Genomic DNA, 21196 nt, shown 5'->3' with positions numbered 1-21196 from the left:
GGCGCACACCGACGAGCACTCACTCTCAATCGAAGGCACGCTTTACTTGTATAGAGTTCAATAACCGGTCGTTAACGTATGCTTAACCTTACTTTTTTTCATTGCTATCCAATCGGCGGCTTACCTCCCTCCTTTGAATGAATCACTCTCTGACTTCTCGCTATTAATCATCCTCGGCTCCAGGATTATGTCTTCCTCAATACCGCATATTTCTTGATCTGAGCCTTCGTTCCGTTCTCTGGCGTTTTATTCTGGTCGCAGTTTGGGTGCAATCCGGGCACCGGCCTATTGTTCCGAGCTCCAAACCCCCCCCCGTTGCTCCTAGCTTTTTCTAGCCAATCAGAACCCAGAACTCCCGTATTTTCAGGATATAAGCTGGGCTTAAATAAGCCAATGCCCGCAGTGTGTCCCACTCATGCGAGCAACACTGAAAAGCATCGAGAAACGCTGCGAGAAATCAGACCAAGACATATTCATTGCTCCAGTAATACTTAATCCTCTCTACAAGGCATCTCCATTCAGCTCCAGTGTCAAGTTCATGACAGCAACAGGAGTCTGGGAGCTCTGTAGTCGGCTGTGGATGCGCTTTTACAAAGAAGAGGCCCCGATTCAGCTCTACCGTGAGCTTGTGAGTTATCTCAGTAACCAAGACCGGTATGGAAAGCTCCCAGATCACATTCGGCGTGAAACTGCATTAGCAGCTAGCGAAGTAAGTAAATTTACTTGTTGTAATACAATTTTGTACTCAATTACCCTTTGACAGAACAAGTCTGTCAACCCAATGAGCATCTACATTGCAATGACCAACTTAGTCAACCCACTCCCAACACCTCTTGAACGTCTTGCAAGACATCAACTCACTGTCTCAGCCAACTCAGCCTCTTGCGAGAGACTTTTCAGTGCCTTTGGGCTTATCCTCACCCGGCTTCGCTCTCGAATGAGTATCAAATCAATGACTGATCTTGCTGAGCTCTGACTTCACCTATGTGATGAACATGTCCACTTGGGGATACTCAAACAAAAGCTGCGCAAACGCCAAATACTCTCAATGTCAACCAATGACTTCACTTCGGGCGAAGCTGAACCTGCTAGTAATCCAGGTCACCCACCTGACAATTCAAACTCGGAGGCAGAAGCTCTACATACTCCATCTTCTACATGCGGGAACTCAATGGACGACATAATCATAGGCTTGCGTGGCTGTCTGGATGCAGATGAAGACCCAGAGGTTGTGACATTCGGACAAATACATGTATCAATCTCTCAGCTATTCAACTTCAAGGATACAGCTTGGATACAGGTAGAGGAGAGGTTTTCACTATGAGGTTTAAATGAGGAACTCAAGCTATATGATCTGGTTAGTCTGGATGCTCCTGGTGAGTTAGACGAGTCTTTGGACATGGGCACTTTTGAGGAGTCTGTGCTGACTTCGGCACCATGATTTTTGGGATATAACTTATATATTTCATGTAATATAGATACACACTGTCTGTCTAAATATGCCCTCTTTGCTCTTTCAAAACCCTTGCCTCTGAATGCTCATTATTTTGAGCTGCAACTGTCGACACTGCTGCTCGAATGTCCTGCAGGGTGAGACCAGAGTTGCTCGGGATCTTTCGGTGCCATAGGCACCTTGGGCCTTGTCATCGTTGTCCGGGGGTGCCCATGTGCCGAAGGCACTATAGTGCCAACGGCGGTACCCAAGGCCCTTCCACCACTGGGTCACAATGCAGTAGACCGCAAACTTCCGATAGATCTACTGATGTGGCTGTACCCAGACTTTGAACGGAATCAAAATGATATACTGCATGAGTACTACGGTGGTACATATAAAATATACCTAACACAAAGCACGACGTTATGACGCCAGTGGTCAGCAATACTCGAGAACAAAGTAAATACAGTAAACGCATTCGTTTCAACACGGCATAGCATTGCCCCGTCACGCACACCCCACCCCTTCTTTTTGAAGCAAATCACCAAGGGGCTCGGGGGCACTTTCAACCAACTGCTTATCCCCCTCTTTCTCCATCTCCTTTTCTCGCTCGCGAGCCAGTCGTCCTCTACCTCTTGCAAGATCAACGTCTCGCCAGTCTTCTCTTGCCTCGTCCAGCAATGATGTTGATTCGTCGTATGTCTTCTCAAAGCGCTCGACTTCTTGCGCAAAAACTGCACCGGTATCGGCAGAAACTGAGCCAGTGATGTCCCCACCGGAGTCCTTCCCAATGACCTTTCGCACACCCCTAAAAAACGCATCTAGCACTGTCAAATTGTGGGCAGCCAGTAATGTGTGCGCCGACATCTCGTGTGTATGCAATAGGTGATGCAGATATGCGCGAGTATAAGGGGGTAACACGACCTCTATCTTGCTAACCAATGTCGAATTTGCACCGATAGTATATCCATCGTATGCTTGGCCATCTATGATGCTATGTGAGATGTGCGTGGCAGGAGCGGTTGGGGAACATGCTATGCATGAACAAATGGGCAGCGTAGACGTCGTGGAGCTCGATCGATCGCAAAAACTCTCCGCTAGCCTGGAGAAATTACGAGTATACGCCCGATCGTACAAGTTATGTCCCAGATCGAGCTTCCCGCGCGCTCGGATTTTCAGCGAGGTCGGCTCTATCTGATTTCCATCACGCACTTTTGTGAATAGATGAGTACGTTGTGGTGTGTCGGAGACTGGAAACCGAAAGTCGAGTGCGACGCCCACATCTGCCGCTTGTTGCGCCCATTTTGCATCGAACACATCTACGCCGACGTCCCTTATAAGTCGCAGTATCTCGTGTGGCGAAGAGACAGCGGTGACAAGACGTGGTTTATCCGATGAAAGAGGGGCGAGGGAGGCGTGCATAAGGGGTGATAGGAGATCTATCGAGACCTTTTTTTGTTCAAGTTCTTCACTCGGTTTGTCCGCGCCGTTCGAGCCTTGAGTAAAAGTGGGTGTTATACTGTCAACGAGAGCTACGCGCAGTGGACTCAAGTCAAAAACATATCCTGCCACGCCATCATCAAGACGTGTGAGAGGCTTGACAGCCTCGGCGTCTTTATCGTATAGCATTTCCACCAATGCATGCGAAAATGCTTCACGCGCAGGTATGCTTATCCCTCCGGCCATCGTAACGAACACGTTGAATGGATGGTCAGGCCCCGAGCGCTGGTTTGAAGCGTTGGGAGAGAAAATCGCTGTAGATGTCGAGGACGGTAATGCCTTCGATGAGGACTTGGAAGCTGGCTGAGGGGTATCCCATTGTTGTATTGGGCGCAAGATATCCATCAACCAAGCGGTAGATCTCTCGATGCTCTTGGTGATGCGTTTCTGAGAATACGGTGGAGGCGTGAAGGGGGTGTCCGTGAGTGCAAAAACGATATCAGGACGCATTGCTTGCACATAAGTACGCCAAGCTGCAGGTGTCACCTAAACAAATGAATGAAATACGACGTGAAAGATAAACACGAACGAAAGATTGCATATCAGCAGCGAGGTCCACCGCTCAAGCAGAAGGGATAGGAGAAAGTAGACGTACCTTGCGTACGCCACGCATACAATGAGTGGCGACGTGAGTCGCGCCATTTGGGGGCATCTCGCGATCATCGAAAGGATCCCGAAGGGAAGTAGAGACTATGTGTTTACTAGGGCTATACCCCAAGAAGTCATGCAGTGGTGTTAAAGGAGGCTGAATGCTTGACTTTGATTTGGAGGCAGAGTAAAGAACAGGGACAGGTGGATTGTGTTCAAGACTGTCATATCAGTACATGCAGTGTTTGAGCCTCCAGCTGAACGAGCAGGGCAGGAGGGGCAATTGATGCGATGTGAATGTAAAGAGAAACTTACAAAGTTTCAAAAGGCACATGAATCCACGAAACAGCATCAGTTGCTATGCAGTGATCGCGTGATAGATGGGGGATAACGCCTCTTGAGGTCATCGCCAGAAATCCAGGGGTGGAAATGTCGATGTCAGGGCTGATGGTTTGCCTGACATCGGTTGACGACAATGTTTCAACGCCCCCATCGTACGAGTTAGCTCTCTTGAGGATTAACCTGCCAATTCGTGGTCCAAACGGACTCGGAGCACTCGAAGGTAATACTCTAAACGAAAAAGCAGGCATTTGTGACATTTCTTCTGCGATGACCGTTTCTTCCTTCTCTAACATAATATCGTTTGATTGAAGGTGTGGGTTATTATGTGGTAGTTCCTTCACAAGGATTACAGAGGTTCGGTCTAAACTGTCGTCGATGTTTTCAAGTGAAATGTTCGGAGAGACAACTGCACTCAGCGTGTGCGTTTCTAACTCCGCGACGTGATCAGCACAATTGTCAAGATCCTTCCTTCCGAATCCCAACTAGTAGGAATGAAGCGACATATGGAAATGTCTAGTTTTTACATTTATGGAGCAAGATGCTCCAAGTGGTGTGGAATAAAACTAGAGCACGAACACATGAAAATGGCTGGAGGTTCAAATATAATTTTCATTGTGATATGAACAAATTATGCTACATGCTTAGAGACCAAGAAAAAAGTATAAAATAGCCGAGTATTTTATGCCAAGAAATAATATTAACTGAAAGAACAAAAACGAGTTGGCTGGATGGATGGATGAATGGAAAAGTGATGATTGCAATGCTGAGTGATCTTCTCTATCATTAGATGAACGGAGGGTTGGAAGCGTATGAACTCGAGTTGTAAGGATGCGGGCTAAATGTTTTAAACACAATCATGACGGGGGCACGGAATGAGACGTTAGACGATATATTCTCAGCGAAGACCAAGGGGTCGATTAAGCCGGACTTCCGGCTGCCAGCTCCCCTTGGAAACCTGATGCAATGCCACCAGCACAAGGTCTGTATCTCTGATGCCGTCAGGACCCACTTTCCATCGCGCGTGAGCGGCTGGAACCGGCTCATCTTGTTTTTCCTGAGAAAGAAACGATTAAAAGAGTAATCATCGATATTAAAAGGGGAATAAACCTCAATGAACTCCTGCACCGCACTAGCAACTCTCCTCGCAAGCTCGACGCGGGTGAGAGGACCAGGCTTCTTCCTCCAGTTTTTCGAGCGTACCTGTCGTGACCAAGCATCATATCCAGGCCACTAGTGAAACGGTGGTAAATCTCGATTCAAGCCAGAGAGGCGTGAAATGAATTACATCTATACGGAGAGTGATACTTGAGGATGCATCGTTTAAGACATGCACTTCGTGTCCTTCCATCTTGTCAGCTCGCCTCGTGAAATCAGCGCGGAGTGGGATTCCATTTTCCCGTGGGTCAGCAAAATAAAACCGGATGGGACCCTGCGCACCAGAGGTAGTGCTAAATACGCGCGAAGAATATGGCATACGTGGGACAGTAGGACCAATAAATCCTGCACTGGATGGCACTGCAGTCATATTGTAGCTGGTGCCAGCATCGCTAGAACCTTCGTATCGAGGAATCACTCGTCGACCAGTCTACATTGTTATCAGTTACGTGGCGTGTGACACATGAACTAATTACAAACCTGGGCTTGAACGTCTAAAATATCCGGGTCTGGAGCACGCTTAGTAGTCGGAGAGCTCGATGACGGCCTATTGGCCGTACCTGATGAACTACCCGATAGGGCAGGATTAACAGACAATGGACCTGCATTTAAATGGCTGTCGCTCGCTACTGACGCCACAGGGGTCGGGTGGCTATACGGGGGATACTCGTTGCCCAAGCTAAAAATCACGGGGCTGGGTCTCTGCGACGGTGCGCCACGGGGGCTTGATTGAAAGCCATCTACGGGGGGGAATTGTGAACGGAGGCTTATCTCGCGAATCGGAGAAAGCTGTGAAACTGGGCCTCGGTCTTCACCCATGGACCGCAAAATAACGGAGTTGGATGACGACATGTGGCTATCGGAGGTGATATCGAGAGGATATTCAAAATATTCTCTGCTTCCGAAATTGCTCAGTCGACCGAAAGCAGGGTCTGGTACTGATACATCTCCCAAGTCCGGCTGTCCAGAGAGGTGAGTGCCTGTGGATACAGGCAGACTTGGCGGATAGCCAGCAGGGTACGGGTGCGTCTGAAGCGTAAATTCTTGGTGCTAGAACAGTGGAATGTAAGACAAATTGGGATTGGAGGCGATGCATGGACTGTACCATGGAGTACACTGGTTGTGAGTGGTCGACGGGATGGACGAGGGAAGATGAAAACCCAGGGGGCGTATTGTATGCATCACGCTGATGCGTTGAGTTACCTGTGTCAACCGCCTGTTGGGCAGGGAAACTGAAACTGTCATAGGGGAAGCCTGAAGAGATACCACCCTGCCATGCAATCAGACACATGGACGCGATTCTGTCCTTGCTAAACAGCTCACCTGTTGATGCAATGGAGGCAAAGGATACGGGTGGTTAGATAATTGAGCCCAATACTGCTGTAAAGCAGGGTCTTGAAGATGCTCGTGGAAGTGTGGCGTAGCCTCAGGCAAAGGTGCACTTCTCAACATGGGAGTCGATGGGAGCTGGGGGGACGCTAGATGTTGCTGATGCAACCATGGCAGTTGCTGAGACGAGCCTTGCTGATCACTAGAATCAGACGAGCCGAAAGATGAATGACCTTGATCGGTCCGTTCGCGGTTGCTGCTACAGATAAATATAGGACTTGAAATAGAATAACACAAACACTTACTCCTCAGACGATGACATGCAGTTAACGAAAGACGGGAGACAAGAGAGCGTGGTATGTAGATGATGAAGTTGGTCATTTTAACCAGCCTTAAAATCTACACGCCACCTACCACTGCCTCTGACGCTTTGACGGTTAACTCACTGCGGGGTAGGATGTAAATATTATAAAAATAAACGTCATATTACAGTTGTGCGCCGCTTACGCTTTGATACGGACCTTTCACTGGTACGTGCCAAGTGCCACAGTGCTCAGAAGCACAAAATAGAACCGCACGATAGAGAATGGCGGCGGAAGACAAGTTGAAGTCGGGGGAGGGCTGTGAATTCATCGCCATCAGCTCCTGTCACCAAAGCGTGTGCCGAGGCTGTAGACTTCCGAAGAGCAGAGAGCCCAAAAAGGAAGGTAGAAATAAGGAGTGAACACAATATAACTGTGAAAGGTGCCGGCGTGACCCCGGCCTGACAAACTGTGCGATGTGATACGGAGGATGGCATGTAGGTCCAAGCGTGTGCACGACTGTTGATGCATAGAACAGAAAGGTTCCCGTAAGTAACATGCGATGAACGATGTGGGCGTTGCATTGATACGGCTGCCTGCTTGAGTTAAGTGGAGGGACGAGGTGGAAGAGTGAGGAAGACGTTGTAGCGATGCAATTAGCTGAGCATTGGCAACGACCTGCCAGTGATCAGCAACGCGCCAAGTACAAGACTTACCAATCGTAGAACTTCAAATTAGGACGTACTTCCAGGACCCGGGAAATCGTTATCCCCATGAATTGGGTTCAAGCAACTCAAGGTTCATAGAGCCTTACCGCACATGTGCGAATGGCAGCGTTCCTGGACACTTGGCCATTTAATGAGAGTGACCGGCAAGCTTTCGCACGAAGCAGCTGCGAAAATCAGAAAATTTCAGTGAGCATCAAACCAACGATATTATGAGAGAAACTAAACCAGAAAAGTCGCGTCAAAGCGGTAGATGCTCAGAAGAACAGTGTGCACACATCGCGTTTCAGTAAGAATAGCGCAGCTATGATGAAATGGAATGCGAAAGGAAGGTGGAAAATGGACGGGCATAGACACAGATCCTTGGGGTCCCGGCTCAACCCTAACCTAGTTACCGACTTTATACCGCGGCACTGCTATCAGGACGTACTCTGCATGTCACTGTCAGCGGCGTTCTCTAGCTCACCAGTGCTCAGCTCATGCCTACCGGGAAGGATTCACAGCACACTTGTCCTCAGAAGTCTATCAATGTTCTTCACGTCTATTGTGTATACTCCAGACTCTCGGGGCTCAAGCGCCCAAGTGCGCGCAAGAAAGAGTCCGAGGAGTTTTCCGGACAGTGTCGTTGTATCATTCCTCAAGATGGCTCAGGCTGGTGACTGTCACCATGCATATAGCGAAGGCTTTATTCTACCTCTATCACCTAGCTACAGTGGCCCAACATTATCGGTATTCTTCGTACTCTCGATTCAGTTCCAAGTAATTGCTCAACCCTCTTAGACTCGCTATGCTTAGCTCATCATTGCCATGGACTACTAGTAACCTGCTCCGCCGACCGACCAAGGATCACAGTATGGTGATTCGGATCCCCGTGATTTCTTTGGAGTCCGAGATAGCCATTTTTCCTGCTGTAAAACTAGAAGTTCTACACAGCCCTGCACGCACAATGGCTTACATGATCCCTACAACGGTGTGGTCATGCCTTAATTGTATAGCTGACGTGTCGGCGAGTCAAAGCAAAAATTAAAAAAAGACTAGACTTACAGTACGTGGCCCCCGTGATCTTGACATCGAAGCCCTACATTATCTGTTCAATCAGCTCTCTACCTAGTCCACAGTATACGCACGCTGCGGCACGCATATTTATGCCACGGCGAGCTCCGTTTACGGCAGAAAGCGCCTGTCAGTCGTTGACAGATAGCACACCGCATGCAGATACTTGCCACCACGGCTTTTATTTCTATTGATTACGGATAAGACATCTCCAACAGTTGCTTCAGCCATTGTTTCGTTAGCGGTTTCAGGAAGTTCTGTCAAGTCTTCTACACACGTCTGGATTGCAACCGTGATAGAAATGTGAGCTTGAACATTGCACAGCGCGACTTATGCTGATGCAAATGAGCTTCAAGTCCTCCATTTTGCATCTCCTATATTCACCCTGGCCTTTGCGAGCAGCATAGTTTCCCCTATATGACGACAATCACGATGATCTTATCGCACTTACATATTGTCAGTTATCAACCGTTCCCTTATGTAACTACTCTAATACTTTTCGGACCGCGCTTTTCTCGCCGTGCGGACCTCGTCGTAACGCTGTCGAAATCCGAAGCTATGAGATGGTCGCAGAATGATCTCACAGTCGTGCATTGTCTTATCTTTGAAAATTGTGAGCATGCGTACATTATTTACGGAAAGCTGATAAATGTCGTACAGTACCAACTAGAACTTAGAGCTGCTATATACCAGTGTGAATAATAAAACCGAGCAGTAGTACTGAAATAGAAAGGAATAAAATTACGCATATTTTATTTCGTCGTGTCTTCGTTACCACCCCAAGTCCTTGTTGCATCGTTCCTCTATCAATGCTTCCCTCTCTTGGACATCTTGAGCTGCCTCAGCTGGGGTATCACATCGGCCATATCCTTCTCCCATACCTTTCCCCCGGTGTTCTGCATTGTCACCACCACATCCTCAGCACACTGCGCTTTCTTTTTGCCAGCCCGCGCCACCAAAACACCATACTCTTCCTCCTCTTCTCCGCAGCTTTTCGGCATCGGTGCTCGCCACACCGAAGGCGTTGACAGGTTCAGGTGTGTGTAAAATGACTTGCGCTCTTTGTGTACAACCTTTGGTACACTTTTCTGCTTTCGTAGACGAGGTAGCTTTTGCCCGGTCTGCTTGCTTTCTTCCTTTTCATCTCTGCTCGGAGGAGCGTCCGAGTCGCTCTGTGGCGTTGGTCCCGACCAGCTGGCTGGGGGCGCCCATGGCCAAGCTGGAGATGCATTAGATTTGGCGCTGGTGGGCCCAGTGCGTCCGAGTTTAGGGCGCCGCGTTTTAGGCGACGGAGGCGTGCCCTGCGGCTTCGACTTGGAGGACGTGTCTTTCAGTCTACGATTGGGAGGTTTACCCTCTGGAGAGCTCTTTGGCGTATTCGTGCCATCAGACACTTGGACGTTCTGCAATGTTTCGCCATATCTCATTGGCGGTGTGAGTGGCAATGGCGATGTCGAGTTGGATCCGTCGGATATGAATCCTGGGTCTGGAGAGGCATTGAATGGAGATCTAGATATACTCTCTTCCTTATTGTCTGGAATCGGTGAAGGCATACAGACTACAACGTCAGGAGGTGGTGGGTAAACAGGGATATCTGTTGATATTGGCGGGACCTGCAAGGAGTGTTTGGGTGAAGAGCTTTCAGCAGTTGGAGGAGCGGGTAGAGCCTTCTTTGTTTCTTTCGCAATATTGGAAACCTTTGCGTTCCCGAAATTTTTTTCCTCTCTTTCACGTTTCTCTGGATGCCGCTTTGAGCGGATCCGTTCCCTAGGAGTGTCATTCACATTTGGTATTTTGGTCTCATGCAAGTCTACCAGAGCAGCAGACTGTTCTAAAGAAGGGACCTGTTGGGTGGTGCGTGGACGGAAGTGGGAGTGTATTGGGGAAGGAGATGCTTCCGGTACAGACCAAGTATGATGGTGGTGTGAGGGTATGGTTATGGGTATTGGTGGTAACCCGTGCTGCACGCGATCGTGCATACCCCTCCTTGCATCATTGATGTGTGCACTCCTGTGGGGGACAGTGTGGCCTGGCACGTGCCCATTATCCCTCCCGGCCATAGTAGCAGTATTCACATGTACAGTCCCGGGGAACCTTGTATGGGGTAATCCATGTTCTCTATCCATCGATGTACTGTGTACTGCACTGTTTGCAGTTGCAGGCCTACGCATGTGGGAACTCGATGTAGCCATTGGCGACGCAGAAGCATATCGGGGGATAGCGGGCAACGGTCTCGACACAGACTTCACATTTCCAGAGAGGAGCCTAGGTCTCGGCTCTGGCAATGGAGGCGGCCTTTCCGAAGCAGATGCAGAACGGATGACGGATGAAGAGGCCATAGAGGGTAATGATTTCGACGACGACAACGATGTCGTCGAAAAAGTCGGAACCCCATCTCCAAAGAGAATGGGGCGCGGCGCAGTGTTTCCACCAGCAATCATCGGTTGTTCTATGATGACAGCCCCAGAGAGACCAAGGTCTCTGATACTGTCCTTCGTAGATCTCACATTGACTGCTGGTGTTTTTGGGATAATGAGTGTGTGATGGCGGCTGTGGTGGGACGCGGAAGTTATGTTCAGATGAGGGAGATCTGGCTTTGGCTTGTGATGTCGTTCTGGGGCGGGCTTGGTAAGTTGTTCGTTACTACTCTTGTTACCTATTCAATCAAGGTATACGCTGTTATATGGAAATCGATCGGGCGATCAAGACAAAGTACGCACTTGTAGAAACTTCTTCCCTCTGCTCACTTTGGAGGTCATCGTGCAGCCCTTGCTTCGCCGAAGTGCTTTTGGCGAAGAAACTCGGAAAGGTTCTCTTGTGTCGAGGCTTCTTCGACTCCGCGTCGGGCTTCGTTGATATGCCGTTAACCACGGAGAGAGCCATATTCGCGTTATTGTAGAGGTATCGCTGTAGCGCCTTGCGTGCTCAATGTTCCAAGGCCAGAGGACTGAGTACGTCGAGACTAGTGCCAGCACCGAATGAGAGTTGGTAGTCGACAGCAAAAGAATTCCGAGTCGGCCCAGCTCTGCATCAGCACACGTGCATAGCCCGTAAGTAAAACTCAGATCGGCGGTAACTAAATTTGCTGATACCTTATGTTGTTAGTGCAAGTGATATGCTTTTTGTACTGGACATCTCCGAGTGTACACGATGCAAGTGATAATGCTAGCCGTGATATGTGAGCTCCAGAAAAGATATATGACAGAAAAGCGAGAGTCTGCCGAACCAGAAAAGAGACGGCATGTTTGTCACAGAACGACTAATTGAAAACGTTTTCCTCGATTTAAAGATGACGAAACCGGGAGCCTTGATTGATGGTTGGTGACCTGACAATGATCGTCGCAAAAGGCAGCACGCCACGTTTTGCCATAACTTTGTATCCAAAAAAGGAATGCCGCACTTATGCGCTGCTTACTCAAAACAATATTTCTGATGCTGATCGAGGCAACGACAACCCAACACTGCACAGCATGCCCCAGCTTCACGCCATTCATGCCCACAAGCGCATTTTCCCACCGATCCTTACGTGTTGTTCGGTGTACATAGACCTGACAGTCTGTAATATATCACCTTTAGCCTTCCTACAGCATACTCGCGTACAATACATGGAAACGCAGATCACTGAGAAGCGAGAACAATGGGATCTTTCAGATGTTTGCTACATACAATATTCTTGGTGAGTCACTGGCATAACGCCAAATACTCTTGCTTGTTATGTTCATGCATATCCTGCCCGTCCTGGAACCACGCCATACGCAGGCCCGCCTTTCCCAAACATCTTGCGCACGTCACCAACTAGTTCATCGGGCCTCTCGTGCGCAGCAAAATGCCCGCCACTATCATGTTCTGCCTCAAAGACCGCATTGCCCGTTAAACGCGTCCAGCTTACCGTGATCGTGAGCTTTGAAAAAAATTACTGGAAAAGTAGATGCACTTACGCCCTGGGTAAAGATAACAGCTCTCGAGGGAAAAAGGAGAGACCCATGGGGATGGTAGGCGCAGACTCCACAAACCTGCCTTCATCTTCATTTCTTGCCTCAAAATAGATCCTCAATGATGCCGCCGGGCCAGCACGCGAAAACCAGTAGATCGACATCCATGTCAGGACTAGCGAATGCGTTTGAAAATCCAGATCTTTAGTCTCATAAAATTGATATTGTTACTGCAAACTTACCTTCATCGTCATCCCACTTATATGAGTCTGTCCAGTTGACTAACTTCTCGTATATCCATGCCAGTAGCCCAGCAGGGCTATCCGTGAGTCCATATCCCAGTGTCTGCGGCTGGGTACTTTGCTCTTCATTGTAACCGAAGCCGCTTTCTTTGAACCATTTAGTCCTCGCAAGTCCAGCCTTTTCAGCGCTAGTTAATGGTTTTACTAGGTACGAGAGAAAGGCTAAAGGGTTTCTTAAAAGTTGGGGAGGCCTTCCCCTACGAAGAAAATAGACAAATGTGTACTTCATCAGCTGACATGGAATACTAGAGCTCACACAGGGAAGTTGGTATGCCACGCTTTGCTGTGCTTTCCACCATAGAAGATGGCTATCTTTCTAGTGACCTACACACTTGAGTTCAATACTTTAAAGAAAAATCGAGTTTGGAATTGTACCTACCCAAAAGCCCCAGTCTCCTCCTTGCGTAACTAAGGATATCAAATGGTAAGTGTGTGGATTCATGCTGCGGCATTTTGAATCGCGATGGATGGGGGATGGAACTTGCCGTATTCATTGTATCCCAATGCAAGCATGAGATTGTTTCCTACCTAGAAGTGATACTTCAGCATTTACCCACCTCTTCGGTGAGCAGGAAAGTAAATATACCTCAGCATATTGGCGTCCCGAAAATCCCTGTTTGCGAGGGGCCTCTGAGAAACCGTATCCTGGTAAACTCAGGGCGACGACGTGAAAACTTGGGTGGTCGGGAGAGGCCTTCGTTAATAAAGGTAGTATCTTACGGATCTCCAGGAAGCTTCCTGGCCCTGGAATGGAGTAGTCATTTAGATCAATGAGGGGGGGGGGGGGGGGGGGTACGAACGGGACTGACAACTTACATCCGTGAACGAACAGCAGCGGAATCGCGTCGACCACTTCACTCTTCTGGTGCACGTAGTGTATATTCAGTGACCCATGGCCCTCGACGTCAATGTCGCGCGTATACATCGGTAACTCGTCGTTGAGGGCTTTCTCGTATTTGCGCCAGTCGTAGCCATCCTTCCACCTGCCTACGAGGCGTTTGACGTCGGCGAGAGGGGCACCATACTTCCAGCCCGCGTCTTCCAGCTCGTCGGGGAACGTGGTGAGCTCTAGCTTGGCGCGTAGCGTCGCAAGCTTTTCGTCAGGGATGGCAATTTTGAACTCGGACTCTTGGGCCATGACTTGAAATGTGGGCGTGTGTAGCTGTAACGCGTTGTTTTGTGGTTCTTATGTGCCCTTTATGTAGTATTAGTAAGTATTAGGGCCGGCATGTGCGGACAGAGCAGAATGTTCGAACCCAGCAGGAAATGCGGAGGGTACTGGTTTTTGTACTGAGATGGTCCCCCGTATAGGGGTCTGACTCCAGTGATGGTGTGTAATTAGATCACGGTTAACTCCGATGCCGTGAGAAACAGTCTCACGTCTCATATACATCTTCAAGTTTACCGTTGACTCAGAACTCCATTTCACAACTCTCGTTCATATTAGTAGAATGCCATCAACCACATGGAACGAACGGCAGTGGCTTACAGTTCAAACGGAGCAACAACAGCAAGAGCTACAATTCATTGCACTAATACTCCCGCTTATGCATTTAAGCATTTACCATTCACTCGGGTTGAACATCGTGGTTGTTCGTGGTCTTGAAGATATTCTGCATTTTTCAGCTAACCTATGTGTTCATTAGAGTGTTTATGCTAGGACGGAAAGATGTACTCACGACGGTAAGAGGATAGCCGAATCTATACATTGACACGCATTGGTAGAAATCACATTAATCCAATTAATGATACTGCCATTCAGCACCAGCGACGCTGGCAATGATAACAGACTCTTGCTTAAGTTATATCAGAGGAATTCGGGGACGAAGAAAACCTCTCGGACTCAACTATAATGTGGATCTTACCTCCGCTAACCTATAGAAATCTTACATAGACCATCAGATTATCTCAAGCTACGCCAAACAATTGCATCTGCTCACTGGTATTCGAGACAGCGTCCGACCCTGCAGAATGTGATGCATGTGCCCAAGGAGATGTTTGACACAATGTAGTACCGTGAAGTTGGCAGAGGATTGGGGTATGATCAATTAGTGAGGGTGGTCAGTGGTATAATGAGAGTGAGGTGAAGGTTTCGCAAGGGCGAATGTAAACTTTTGGAATGGTAAATCAGAGCTCTGTCGATTAAGTCAGATCCTTGACCCTTTTATTCTAGGCTGATTGTGCTTTTCCCGTGTTTTCCTCATAGATTGGCCATTCCAAGGAAGATATTAGGTACTGCCTGCTATACCATTTCGTGGAAGGATTTTATCTGTTGCGTGAGTCTTGGGGTGAGTCTTTGTTTATTTTTGTATGAAATATTACACCAGTCATGGCTAGCCATTGTATATGCCACATGGGCGCATAAGTTGTCGGTCGGCATCCACATTTCGGTAAGGTCCTATAGCAGTGCATTGGTATGCCCGTTTCTGCACCACACCCCTCCTTTCCACGCGCGTCTTCTTCATTCAACCTCTGAGCTTGTGTGCCTTGTCGCTCCAAGTCATGCAGACTCCCGAGCAGGTTATCCTTGTGCCCATCTCATACGGCAGATTAAACATTCGTGGTTTCCGACAAGGCGATAGGCTCAGCCACGACTACTTATAGTCGAATGTCTATGCACGTCATATTTTTTCTTGTTTTTGTTTCCAGTTCGCTACCTAGAGAAGATGAATGATTTAGGCGTTGTTGATTGCACCTTTTGGTTGAAGGAGTTTGCTTATCCCGTGAGATTCTGAGAATCTTCTGTTCATTTCCATTTATTCAGGCTATTAGCAGTCGTCTATAACGCACGGACGCGCATATATTCGGTATGTTGTCGGCCTAGATACCCATCATCTCCTGGCTATTAGGTGAGCTGATACTGTCATCGTTCCACTTTCCCTCTCCTTATCACCTGCGCATTCTCTATTTGTAGTTGTCCTGCATCCATCATACGCCCAAATCATTATGCATCCGCCCCATGCGACAGATGAACATGGGTGGTTTCTGATACGTCGCTCAATCCAGCCACAACCACTGCCCTGCTTATGTGAATCACGGTCCTTTCCTTCATCGGGGAGCGCTGGATCTAGATAGTGATGACAGTCTTCTTAAGGCGCCGTATCACTCGCATTCATACAATGAAGCCATCCCTCATTCCTTCTGGACTAGCGGCGAGTGGTGATGACCCTGAGGGTCAGGGAAGATGATGTGAAAACAAGTTCATGATTTGGCGTAGATTCTGTATCAACCAACCAACAGTGGTACAATCATTCACCTAACATTCAATCCTAGGGCGCTGTCAGTAGACGCGTTACGCTCTGTTGTCCCACAGCACAGGTGTCGTGTCAGTGGATTCGCCGACAACCATAGATATATAAGAGCTTATGACACTGCGTCTAGGTTATTCTGCTCTCCTTTCCACCATATCGTAGAAGCTTCTAGACATCATATTCATCTACAGGGCTTTCCCCCCCACTTTCTCGATGTCTGCTAATGGTGTTGATGTCCTGGGTTTGGTATCACAAGCTCAATCTGTCAATGCGCCATACTCTATGTTCAATAATGTTCGTGGACAACAGATCAACAACTATTATAACAAAGATACTGGTATAAGTCGTTATTGCATATTCTTCATTGCAATTTAACGTATATATGTATACTTGTTTTCAGAAAAGGAGCGACGGGAACTGGCCGATTGGCTCACTCCTTTGAATTTTCGACAAACACAGAGCAACATCTATGGAAATAGACGGGAAGGAACTGGTGATTGGGTACTTGATAATGAAGTTTTCAAAGAGTGGCAAACAGGCTGCGCGAAAACAATGTGGTGCCCCGGCATTCGTAAGTGTGTCGTCTCTGACCGTTCTCAATAGTATCATGAATGTTCCATGTAACTGATCCTGATTGTGCAGCCGGGACTGGGAAAACCGTTCTTGCGTAAGTACCCCAACAAGCTTCAGGTATCAACAGCGATCACAACTTTTATGCGTCTTTAGGTCATACATTATCAATTTCCTCACTGAAAAGTACAACACTCCTGACGTTGCTGTGGCCTACATTTACTGCAACTACAAAGAGCAATCAACTCAAACGGTGTATGATCTTGTTGCAAGTCTCTTAAAGCAACTTGTTCAAGATCATTCTTCTACCTTCACACGCGTTGCCAGTCAATACCAGTCTTACCGACAACAAGGCTACCGCCCAACTATCCAACAGGTACACAATACACTAATGTCGGAAATCAAACAATTCCAGCAAGTTTTTGTCGTTGTCGATGCTTTAGATGAAATTACCGAAAGTGACAACAAACGTTACGACTTGCTCAACAAGCTTCGATCTCTTGGATGCAGTTTACTGGTGACTTCACGTGAAATGGACTCGATAAGAAAAGCTCTGCGTAATGTCCCATATATGCACATTCGTGCACATGATGATGATATACGCCGCTACATCGAAGGCCGTATTCTCCCAGGAACATTATTGTATGAGCTCATTAATGGAGATCCCCCTCTAAGAGAAGAGATTATCGAATGTATCATCAAACGCGCAGGCGGCATGTGAGTGCTTCTTTAGTCCATCCTTCAATATACACCCTAATATCGAGGAAGGTTTTTACTATGTCGTCTGCATGTAGAGTTGCTGGAAACCAAGGTCACTCGTACGGAGGTTCGGGTTGCCCTTAGAAGTCTTCCGAAGAAGGTGGAGGCTGCATACGATGAAACAATGAACCGAATTCATGGACTGAATAAAGGCCTCCAGCAACTTGCTTTAACGGCTATCATATTGATCACCTATGCCTTCCGACCGCTGAGCGGCAAGGAGCTTCAACACGCTGTGACGGTTTCACGTGGCGAGCTAGGCATCACTAGTCATGATCTTGTGGAGATATCCATCCTGTCAGAGGCATGTGCTGGTTTAATCCTACTAGATGCAGAACATTCTGTGTTTCGCCTGATTCGTGAGTAGTTTATTCCCTAATCCCGGCTAAATCTGATGACCATCCCATTAGATTACACTGCGCAGGACTACTTCAGCAAATATAACAAATGGCCATGCTTAGATCCGCACACACAACTTACGAGTATTTGTTTGAAAGTTCTGTCATTGCCACCACCTGCCAACTACAATCCTTACATGTGGCGGCCGAGGTGGCCATTCAGTGGGGAGATGAGCCATTATGCCGCAGAAAATTGGGGAAACCATGCACGTCTTGTGGAGGAGACCAATATGGCCATGATACAAGAATTTCTTCGTCCTAAGGAGATAGTTCAAAGGGCTACGGAATATATGGGTGGTCGTAAGGGTTCCCGTGGATCAGTGCTGCATTTATGCGCCTTTTGGGGCTTAGCTCGAACCATTGATTTCCAAATAAAAGGGGGAGCCGTTGTTGACCCACGAGATGATGCAGGTAGAACACCACTATACATCGCCATAAACAGGAAACACAGAGATGTGGTGAGCTTACTGCTCCGTCGAGGCCACGATGTAAACTCGCAAGACACAGAAGGTCTGACACCACTGTCATTCGCATCCAAAGTAGGAGACACGGAGATTGTGAAGTTGTTGCTGGAAAGGGATGATATAAATCCTAACTCGAAAAACGAAGCTGGTGAGACCCCACTTTTAATTGCAGCCAAAGCAGGGAGGCCGGACATTGTCAAGCTGCTGTTGGAAAGGGACGATGTGAAGGTCAACACACCAGACGAGGAAGGTCAATCACCACTGTCATTGGCAATCTATACACGGAACACAGAGATTGTTGAGCTGTTACTGGCAAGAGATGACGTAAAGGCAAACTCAAAGGATGATGATGGTCGGACACTACTCTCGTTTGTGGCTCAGACGGGAAACATGGAGATTGTTAAGCTGTTGCTGGAAAGAGATGACGTGGATCCTAATTCAAAAGACGAGCATGGTCGGACACCACTTTCGTTCGCTGCCGAAGCGGGGAACACAGAGATCGTTGAACTGTTGCTGGCAAAGGATAACGTGGAGGCTGATTCCAAAGATATATATAATCAGGCACCACTCTTGTTCGCAGCCAAAGCAGGGAACACCAAAACCGTTGAGCTGTTGCTGGAAAATGATGTGGACGCTGATTCACAAGACGGACGCGGTCAGACACCACTCTTGTTGGCAGCTAAAGCTGGGAACTCGGAGATTGTTAAGCTGCTGCTAGCAAGGGATGATGTGATGGCCGACTCAAAAAGCAACTTGAATGGCGGTCAGACACCACTCTCGCTAGCAGCATATGCAGGGAGCACAGAGACCGTTGAACTACTCCTCATGAGAGATGATGTAAATCCCAATTCGAGAGACGTGCGTTGGCGAACACCACTCTCATTTGCAGCTTTTGCAGGGAACCCAGAGATTGTAAAGCTGTTGCTGGAAAATCGTAACGTCGAGGCCAACGTAAAAGATAAAAGTGGGCGAACACCGCTCTCATTCGCAGCCAAAACAGGAAGTACGGAGATTGTTGAGCTATTGTTGGAGAGAGGTGACGTGGAGCCTGACCCAAAAGATAAACATGGTCGAACACCCCTTTCGCTCGCAGCCGGAGCAGGAAACGCTGACATTGTTGAACTGTTGCTGGCGAGAGGTGACGTGGAAGCCGACTCAAAAGATAAACATGGTCGATCTCCGCTTGCGTTCGCAACCAAGACAGGGCATGGTGATATTGTCAAGCTGCTCCTAGAAAAGGATGATGTGAATCCTAATTCGAAAGATGTGCGGGGGCAGACACCACTCTTATTCGCGGCTTCTGCAGGGAATCCAGAGACTGTGAAGTTATTGCTGGAAAGTCGTCACATAAACGCCGACTCCAAAGATAAAAATGGCCAGACACCGCTCTCACTCGCAGTTAAAGAAGGGAACTCAGCAATTGTCAAGCTTTTGCTGACAAAGGATGATATAAATCCCAATTCGAAAGATGAGCGTGGTCAGACACTGCTCTCGTTCGCAGTCAAAGCGGGGAATACGGAAATAGTTGGCTTGTTGCTCAAAAGAAATGATGTCAATCCTAACTCGAAAGATAAGGATAATCAAACACCACTCTTGCTCGCAGCAAAATCAGGAAACATGGAGATTGTCAAGCTGTTACTGGAGGAAAGGGACGATGTCAATCCTAACTTGAGAGATGAAGATGATCAGACACCACTCTTTATCGCGGCGAAGGCAGGCAACAAGGGGATGGTCGGGCTGTTTCTGGAAAAAGATGATGTGAATCCTAACTTGAAAGATGAATACGGTCGGACACTGCTCTCGTATTCAGCCAAAGCCGGAGATACGGAGACCGTCGAGTTGTTGCTGGAAAGAGACGACGTAAATCCTAACTTGGAAGATGGTGATGGTCTGACGCCGCTAATGTTTGCAGCCAAAGCAGGAAATACTGAGATCGTCAGGTTATTGTTAACAAGGGATGATGTGAAGACAGACTCAACGGATACATATAACCGGACGCCACTTTCGTTCGCTGCCAGGACGTCGAAGAGGCGCTTCTGGTTCCGGGGTATATACCCTATCCCCATCGATACAGATGATGATGATGACGACGACGACAATCATGGGCTTTTACACCAACGTTCTAGGATCGATTACTCGGTCGTCGAGTTACTACTTGCAAGAGAAGTTAATATTAATCGGAGAGACGAACATGGTCGGACAATTCTGTTCAGAGCAGCAAAAGACGGATTTGAGCATTTTGTAAAGAAGCTACTCACCAGAGAAGATATTGACGTGAACCTGCCGGACAAAAATGGGGACTCACCACTACATTGTGCGGTGCGGTCTGGATGTCAAAATGTAACATCCTTGCTCCTTTCACATAATGCCATCGCACCCAACTTGAAAAACGCGAAGGGACAGACCCCGCTCCATTGTACGATTATAGCTAAAAGCCAAGAAAAGAAAATACCAAGCGACAGGTCTGCGAGTAGGCGAGAGGTAATTGCAGGCCTTCTTCTTGCACGCCATAGCATCCGAGTCGACTTAGAGGACGACAATGGAATGACACCATTGATGCTTGCTCGCTCTCTAGAGGCTGTACCTATAGTGAAGCTCCTTAATGAGTACGCAGCAGACTCAGAGTTTAACTCTGTAGATGGAGTGGAGAGCCGGGCCAAATTGGTGAACAAAGCCCCATTAACAGGCACGATGATTGTCGGCCATCAGACAATGCATAGGAGAGAGATTGCACGACCTTTACTGTGTCGGATACCACGCATTAAGACGTTGTCATCCTGTGTGCCGCGTGTCAGTGGTTAATTTTATTAAAGGTGTGTTTGACATGGTTCACTTCAGACTATCTTCCTCCTAAATGATGGTATACCTAGGGGAGACTGGTCCTACCTCAGTATCGTCCACAACGACCACTGCGGACCTTGGGCTGAGTGATATTTACCCGGATATAGCACTGTTCCCTTGGTGAATAATCCTTGGTTTTGAAGGGATTGAAGGTGCTTTTATGTTTGTGGTGTCAAACAATTTCCGGTGTATTAAGCCTGTAAAATGTACCAGTCCTTGCAGGACGAGCGTCAAGGTCAAGAAGGGTTTT

At 47.9% G+C, this 21196-nt stretch overlaps 8 protein-coding genes across 8 annotated transcripts; 4 read left to right on the top strand and 4 right to left on the bottom strand.

Annotated features, from left to right (window-relative positions):
- Positions 1–415: 415 nt before the first annotated feature.
- SERLADRAFT_433098 (uncharacterized protein) lies at positions 416–976 on the top strand (the record flags this gene model as incomplete). The annotated part of the gene is made up of 2 exons (XM_007313271.1): positions 416–709; positions 764–976. The coding sequence occupies 2 exons, from the start codon at positions 416–418 to the stop codon at positions 974–976; spliced, it is 507 nt and encodes a 168-aa protein (XP_007313333.1).
- Positions 977–1171: 195 nt separating this feature from the next.
- On the top strand, positions 1172–1324 carry SERLADRAFT_377462 (uncharacterized protein; the record flags this gene model as incomplete). The annotated part of the gene is made up of 1 exon (XM_007313270.1): positions 1172–1324. The coding sequence occupies one exon, from the start codon at positions 1172–1174 to the stop codon at positions 1322–1324; it is 153 nt and encodes a 50-aa protein (XP_007313332.1).
- A 618-nt stretch (positions 1325–1942) lies between these two features.
- On the bottom strand, positions 1943–3996 carry SERLADRAFT_359311 (uncharacterized protein; the record flags this gene model as incomplete). The annotated part of the gene is made up of 2 exons (XM_007313269.1): positions 1943–3421; positions 3531–3996. The coding sequence occupies 2 exons, from the start codon at positions 3585–3587 to the stop codon at positions 1943–1945; spliced, it is 1536 nt and encodes a 511-aa protein (XP_007313331.1).
- A 458-nt stretch (positions 3997–4454) lies between these two features.
- Positions 4455–6513, bottom strand: SERLADRAFT_456404 (uncharacterized protein; the record flags this gene model as incomplete). Its single annotated transcript, XM_007313268.1, has 6 exons — positions 4455–4919; positions 4973–5095; positions 5151–5450; positions 5501–6070; positions 6126–6290; positions 6344–6513. 6 exons carry the CDS (start codon positions 6470–6472, stop codon positions 4761–4763), a joined length of 1446 nt encoding a protein of 481 aa, XP_007313330.1.
- A 1322-nt stretch (positions 6514–7835) lies between these two features.
- Positions 7836–8501, top strand: SERLADRAFT_456401 (uncharacterized protein; the record flags this gene model as incomplete). The annotated part of the gene is made up of 3 exons (XM_007313267.1): positions 7836–8105; positions 8157–8421; positions 8476–8501. The coding sequence occupies 2 exons, from the start codon at positions 8044–8046 to the stop codon at positions 8401–8403; spliced, it is 309 nt and encodes a 102-aa protein (XP_007313329.1).
- A 513-nt stretch (positions 8502–9014) lies between these two features.
- On the bottom strand, positions 9015–9577 carry SERLADRAFT_456398 (uncharacterized protein; the record flags this gene model as incomplete). The annotated part of the gene is given in 2 exon segments (XM_007313266.1): positions 9015–9455; positions 9470–9577. The coding sequence occupies 2 exon segments, from the start codon at positions 9571–9573 to the stop codon at positions 9236–9238; spliced, it is 324 nt and encodes a 107-aa protein (XP_007313328.1).
- A 2384-nt stretch (positions 9578–11961) lies between these two features.
- On the bottom strand, positions 11962–13968 carry SERLADRAFT_456395 (uncharacterized protein; the record flags this gene model as incomplete). Its single annotated transcript, XM_007313265.1, has 9 exons — positions 11962–12313; positions 12368–12536; positions 12604–12860; positions 12920–12987; positions 13043–13071; positions 13149–13191; positions 13250–13407; positions 13480–13858; positions 13920–13968. The coding sequence occupies 8 exons, from the start codon at positions 13799–13801 to the stop codon at positions 12148–12150; spliced, it is 1212 nt and encodes a 403-aa protein (XP_007313327.1).
- A 6042-nt stretch (positions 13969–20010) lies between these two features.
- SERLADRAFT_456394 (uncharacterized protein) lies at positions 20011–20463 on the top strand (the record flags this gene model as incomplete). Its single annotated transcript, XM_007313264.1, has 1 exon — positions 20011–20463. A coding segment is annotated over one exon (453 nt), but the record flags the coding sequence as incomplete, so codon positions are not given.
- Between the last annotated feature and the right edge of the window lie 733 nt (positions 20464–21196).

The sequence above is a fragment of the Serpula lacrymans genome, assembly GCF_000218685.1.
Source record: "Serpula lacrymans var. lacrymans S7.9 unplaced genomic scaffold SERLAscaffold_2, whole genome shotgun sequence".
Classification (NCBI taxonomy): domain Eukaryota; kingdom Fungi; phylum Basidiomycota; class Agaricomycetes; order Boletales; family Serpulaceae; genus Serpula; species Serpula lacrymans.
This window is presented reverse-complemented; position numbering and strand designations above follow the sequence as displayed.